We start from the raw sequence: 7,000 nt of genomic DNA on the forward strand, positions 1-7,000 counted from the left end.
CCAACCATATGAACCAAATGCTCAGATATACTAATCTGAACTAGCCCTCTGGCTATCTATAATACACCAGTGATGCTTTACCAAGTAACCTCCATACCCTATGCGCTCTGCAGCATAGAACCCACTCTGTAAGGGTCAGCATATCATAAGTTAACTTGGTTACCATAGAGTCACAGGAATCAAACCTGGTCTTCTCTAGTGGTCTACTCTGTGGATCACAGGAATCAAACCTGGTCTTTCCTATTGCACTGGTCTTGGGTCAAAGGAAGTAATCCCTGTCTTCCCTCACAGTTATAATTCACTGGGTTTTCGAAACACAACATGTTATTAAGCCTGGTTTGACTCATTGCTCATCATTAAACTGAAAACAGGATACATGCATATACAAGGGATGAAACATACTATAGACAATAGGCAAAAGCACATTCTAATACATTTATACCTTAACTGACTAACTATTACATCACTTTACATATATCCTTTTACATACATCATGTCCACACTATGCTATACACAAACATACTGAAGCCAACACTCTGATGCTTCTGACTTCCCAGCTAACCCTGTACCTGCAAAACTGGGATTAAGGGAAAGGGATGAGCTTCTAAAGCCCAGTGAGTAGAAACATTGAAAAACAGTTCATTCATACGCACTATATATGAAAATGCATCACAACACAAGCATCTCAATATATCTTGGATTAGACATGACCCCAAAACTCCCTCGACGGGCTATTGAAGTCGCCTTGGTCCAATCCCCACTAAGGTAGACATGACCCCAAAAATACCCTCTGTCAACACTGGCCCCCCAAAGGAGCTACACAGGGCATTCCAACAAGTAATTGCCCAACTGACCTGACACAATGACAGGAGCCGAAGCTTAGGCTATTGGAGTCGCCTGGGTCCACCTAATCTCTGATCACATAATATGCAATGCTTCACATTCGTGATTCTAATGCAATCACCCTAATACATATCATAGCATTCATGATGCATGAACTATGCTAAAGCATTATGTTTCTTTAATAAAAGATTAAGTTTAGTTCTACTCACCTCTAGCCAATGCTTGGCTAACCCTGGGCTAACTCTGCAAACTCTGAAGCAACACTCACTGCTGCTCTCTCTGGTTCCTCTGTTCTGTGCCTACACAGATGGACTCAAGTGAGGGACCAACATACTCTAACATACCTCTAAACATCTCCCCTTAAGACCCCTTAAAACACCTCAAAACATGCATGCAAAACAAGCAAAGGAAAGCTGGACAGGGCACCTTCGGCAGCACCTTCGGCGGCCGAATGTTTCCTCCAGAGACGAAAGTCAGGCATGTTCGGCGGCCTAACTTGGACTTTCGGGGGCCGAACCTGGGTTCATCCAGAACTCAGTTTCGTGCACAAGAACGCCTGCCATCCGAACTTCAACCCTCCAAACATGCATCCAACCTCTCCAAACATACTCTAAACACTTAATCATGCATATAGGAGTCTTAAACACATTAAAACTCCAACAAATAACACACAACAACCACAAACAAAGCATAGGATCCATACACCCTAATATGCACAACTCATGCATACACATGCACAACTCCCCTTTCCCCTCATCAAACTCATTTAAAACATAATTAAAACCAAGGATTCACACTTACCTATTGAAGAACAAAGGCTGGCGTGACTCCTAACTTGAAGAGATGGAGATTCAAGCTTCACAAGCTCCTAAACTCCACAACTTCTCAAAACTCCCTTTAACTCACTTAAAACCTACTTTTCTTTGAAAGATTTGATGTAAAACTATGGAAGATCATTGAGAGAAAGCATGAGCAAGTTCCTGAACCAAAGGAGAGCCTAAGCACCTCCTTAGTCGGCCAAAAGCACCTTTAAAAGTGCACCACCGCTTCACGTTGGGTGGCCAAAGCTCCATGCAACACCTCACCACTTTAGGGGGCCGAACCTTAAGTTTAGGGGGCCGAACGTGGGGTACTTTCGGCAGCCGAACTTTAACTTTAGGGGGCCGAAAGTGGGAAAATCTTCCTTAGCCTTTTCTCTTAAAAACTCATTTCCTTTTCAAATCAAAAACTTAAAACATATAAAAACATTTTAGAAAACCTTCACTCTACCCTTCAGGGAAACTCTGACATTCAAAATTCCACCGGACGGTAGGAACTCCGATGTCTGAACTAGCCGGGTATTACAATCTTCCCCCCTTACAAAACATTCGTCCTCGAATGTTAAAAACAAACAGATAAGCAAGTAAAGCCTATCACTTCTCTCTAAAGAGAGAATCTATACCTCTATTCTCCTGATCTGAGTTTATACTCATAACCTTTTTCTGAACTCCACAGCTTTCGCTGCGCTACTCTGATCCTTATTCTTCTTTTCTTTCTCTTAACTAAACTAATCTCTTTGTGAAAACTCTCACTTTTAATTCTTAACAGATACAAATCTGTAATGATACCAATCCGTAATCACACTGGAATCACAACCAGTTTCCACTAACAGTTCCAATAGATCATCAATCTTTTCTACCAATCTGTATTACCAACCTTGTAATACTGATCCTTGCCCGCCTTTCTTCTTCTTTACTAAACTGACTTAATCTCTAACTCTCAACAGGTATTGCTCCAATCTGTACTCTGATCATACCAATCTGTAATCCAATCTTCTTTGATTAGAACAGTTAGTAGATCAATCAATCCTATCTAGGAACACCTGTAATTGCTTAGTAGTGACCCTGTTAACTGTAGACAGTTATAACAAAATCTCAAGAGTCTATCCTTCGTTTTCCACAACAACACTGGAATCTTCCAGGGTGAGGTACTAAGTCAGATACACCCTTTATCCACTAAGCTCTCTTATACTTTTCTGACTCTTCTGAACTCTCTCTTTCTCTGCAGGTGCCATCCTGTAGGGTAGAAGGAAAGAAATGATTCTGCGGCCGGATATCATTCTCATTCCAACCTCTAATTCTCTAACAGATGGTAAACCTGACAGATCATCTGGGAAACATCTAGAACTCTCTCTCTAGTAAAGGGTACTGAGGCTGATTCCCTGTCCTGACAAACTTGCTCACAAGAGTTAGAACCCTCTGACAACTTTTCCTGTATAACGATGAGCCTGCGGGACTGATATCAACTTCTAGGCATCTATACTGTACTCTATTCCTCTATACTCTGTCCTTTTTAAGGACTAACTATTGATCCATCCTGAGCTCTAAACTCTCCTACCTTGTCTCTGCGGACACAGGTAGTACTATGAGTAGCTAGCCAATCCGCCCTAGGTTGACATCATCAGTCACCCCTAGAACCATAAGGTCAGCTGGATCGCATCGCCTACTCTGTATAAACTCTGAACTAAACTGACTGACTCTGCATCAGATGGATCATATTCAGGTCTACTGACCCTGAGAAAAACACTCTAAGCCCAGAAGTCATCAAATCCACTCTATCAATGGCTCATAAACAACAAGGAAAGTGAAACACTGGGTCCAAAACAAACAGCATACACATCTGAACACTTCCAAGTGAACGCATCTGACGTCACCATGTATGATGTGTTTGCCTCCTACTGAGTCAGGGGCAGATCCAAGCTAAAGCTAATGGAACTTCCCTCGGGAATTTACTGAAGAAAAGGCTCTCCCTTCTTCCTCAGCCTCACCACCATCTAATCCCAGACTAACTCTAGTCTCTTTATGAACTTACCTTCCTTTTCTTTTCCTCTTACTCTGACCCATCTTATCCTTCTACTTATTCATACTTACTGTTACTCTTTTTACTTCTTGTTCTATTTTCTGCCTTATTTACTCTTATTCTTCTTGAGAAATCAATTCGCACTATGCCTAGGTTTATGAAAACCTGAGATCCTAACATCTCATAATAACTCTCTCTTTAACTCTTCTTTGAAATTCTATCTATTTATCTTTTACTTCAATTACAACAAAAGACATCCTATCAGAATCCTCAAAACACATCAGAACATTCATAACAAAATGAACATACCTGGCACTACTGGGTCTGATGTGGCTGCCTCCTGTTGAACAACTCTACTTAAAAATGTCCGCTGAGACTGAGCTATCCAAGGTGCAGTACGACACTCACGAACTACATGTCCCTCCTGACCACACCTAAAACATGCTGTTGTCCCTGCAAGACAAACTCCCTTATGCAGCCTTCCACACCTCTCACATCTAAAGCTATCCCTATTAGAACTCGAACCCAACCCTGACTTTAACTTATTCCAAAACTCCCTCTTCTTTGACCCTTTAAGGCCTCTGACTTTCTTTTTCCCCCTTTTAGCAGCTGTACTCAAAATAGAGGGGTCAACTTCTCCTGAACTAGAGATCCTGGCATCCTTATTCTGGGTATCATCTACAGACTCTTCGTCCATATTCACTTGCACTCCTATATCCTTTCTTTGCACATCTAATTCTATCTCTCTCCTTACATCCATTCTTTCCCTGTTTTCCTCAAAAGATCCTTCAGATGGGTCTGATTCCACAGAATAACTAGCTCCACTCATCCTAGTTCTCCTGAATAACAACACATCAAGAAACAAACATTGGCACACATGTTCATATGAAAACACATGAATTTACAATATATACATGCATTACATAGCATAACATTAATAAGCATGAGTATTCCACATCAGCATGCAAAACAACTTCCTATCTTAGTGGACATGATTTTACTTATTGTGTTTTGCCTTACTATGACCTCTAGACCAACCTCTTTCCGATGTAAAACATCGTACTAATGAGGAACCTCTGCTCTGATACCAACTGTAACAGCCCGGAAACCGGTACCCTCTTTGTAACGGCCCAAACTGCTCGGCACTAGGATCCAGATCGGCTTAAGGCCGCCGGGACCCGTAGTAAGCCTGCTATGAACTCTGTGTACCTGTTAAAATCCCATACATGATCCGACTGGACTATTACTTTTTAAAACTTGTCTTTAAAACTACCAGACTTAACCTTTAAAACACTGTCCTATAGGTCCAACCATATGAACCAAATGCTCAGATATACTAATCTGAACTAGCCCTCTGGCTATCTATAATACACCAGTGATGCTTTACCAAGTAACCTCCATACCCTATGCGCTCTGCAGCATAGAACCCACTCTGTAAGGGTCAGCATATCATAAGTTAACTTGGTTACCATAGAGTCACAGGAATCAAACCTGGTCTTCTCTAGTGGTCTACTCTGTGGATCACAGGAATCAAACCTGGTCTTTCCTATTGCACTGGTCTTGGGTCAAAGGAAGTAATCCCTGTCTTCCCTCACAGTTATAATTCACTGGGTTTTCGAAACACAACATGTTATTAAGCCTGGTTTGACTCATTGCTCATCATTAAACTGAAAACAGGATACATGCATATACAAGGGATGAAACATACTATAGACAATAGGCAAAAGCACATTCTAATACATTTATACCTTAACTGACTAACTATTACATCACTTTACATATATCCTTTTACATACATCATGTCCACACTATGCTATACACAAACATACTGAAGCCAACACTCTGATGCTTCTGACTTCCCAGCTAACCCTGTACCTGCAAAACTGGGATTAAGGGAAAGGGATGAGCTTCTAAAGCCCAGTGAGTAGAAACATTGAAAAACAGTTCATTCATACGCACTATATATGAAAATGCATCACAACACAAGCATCTCAATATATCTTGGATTAGACATGACCCCAAAACTCCCTCGACGGGCTATTGAAGTCGCCTTGGTCCAATCCCCACTAAGGTAGACATGACCCCAAAAATACCCTCTGTCAACACTGGCCCCCCAAAGGAGCTACACAGGGCATTCCAACAAGTAATTGCCCAACTGACCTGACACAATGACAGGAGCCGAAGCTTAGGCTATTGGAGTCGCCTGGGTCCACCTAATCTCTGATCACATAATATGCAATGCTTCACATTCGTGATTCTAATGCAATCACCCTAATACATATCATAGCATTCATGATGCATGAACTATGCTAAAGCATTATGTTTCTTTAATAAAAGATTAAGTTTAGTTCTACTCACCTCTAGCCAATGCTTGGCTAACCCTGGGCTAACTCTGCAAACTCTGAAGCAACACTCACTGCTGCTCTCTCTGGTTCCTCTGTTCTGTGCCTACACAGATGGACTCAAGTGAGGGACCAACATACTCTAACATACCTCTAAACATCTCCCCTTAAGACCCCTTAAAACACCTCAAAACATGCATGCAAAACAAGCAAAGGAAAGCTGGACAGGGCACCTTCGGCAGCACCTTCGGCGGCCGAATGTTTCCTCCAGAGACGAAAGTCAGGCATGTTCGGCGGCCTAACTTGGACTTTCGGGGGCCGAACCTGGGTTCATCCAGAACTCAGTTTCGTGCACAAGAACGCCTGCCATCCGAACTTCAACCCTCCAAACATGCATCCAACCTCTCCAAACATACTCTAAACACTTAATCATGCATATAGGAGTCTTAAACACATTAAAACTCCAACAAATAACACACAACAACCACAAACAAAGCATAGGATCCATACACCCTAATATGCACAACTCATGCATACACATGCACAACTCCCCTTTCCCCTCATCAAACTCATTTAAAACATAATTAAAACCAAGGATTCACACTTACCTATTGAAGAACAAAGGCTGGCGTGACTCCTAACTTGAAGAGATGGAGATTCAAGCTTCACAAGCTCCTAAACTCCACAACTTCTCAAAACTCCCTTTAACTCACTTAAAACCTACTTTTCTTTGAAAGATTTGATGTAAAACTATGGAAGATCATTGAGAGAAAGCATGAGCAAGTTCCTGAACCAAAGGAGAGCCTAAGCACCTCCTTAGTCGGCCAAAAGCACCTTTAAAAGTGCACCACCGCTTCACGTTGGGTGGCCAAAGCTCCATGCAACACCTCACCACTTTAGGGGGCCGAACCTTAAGTTTAGGGGGCCGAACGTGGGGTACTTTCGGCAGCCGAACTTTAACTTTAGGGGGCCGAAAG

The 7,000-nt window shown here is 42.0% G+C and overlaps 1 protein-coding gene across 2 annotated transcripts; it reads right to left on the reverse strand.

The window, feature by feature from the left end:
• Positions 1–1,083: 1,083 nt before the first annotated feature.
• On the reverse strand, positions 1,084–6,091 carry LOC122724091. Of its 2 annotated transcripts, XM_043958632.1 has the most exons (3): positions 6,040–6,091; positions 3,991–4,520; positions 1,084–1,142 (listed from the first exon to the last, which is right to left on the reverse strand). In XM_043958632.1, exons 2-3 carry the CDS (start codon positions 4,508–4,510, stop codon positions 1,108–1,110), a joined length of 555 nt encoding a protein of 184 aa, XP_043814567.1. In that variant the 5' UTR covers positions 4,511–4,520; positions 6,040–6,091; the 3' UTR covers positions 1,084–1,107. The 2 variants fall into 2 exon arrangements, with proteins under 2 accessions (XP_043814567.1, XP_043814568.1); XM_043958633.1 differs by lacking the exon at positions 6,040–6,091 and having other exon boundaries at positions 3,991–4,543.
• Positions 6,092–7,000: the final 909 nt, after the last annotated feature.

This window comes from Manihot esculenta, chromosome 7 (assembly GCF_001659605.2).
Source record: "Manihot esculenta cultivar AM560-2 chromosome 7, M.esculenta_v8, whole genome shotgun sequence".
NCBI lineage: Eukaryota > Viridiplantae > Streptophyta > Magnoliopsida > Malpighiales > Euphorbiaceae > Manihot > Manihot esculenta.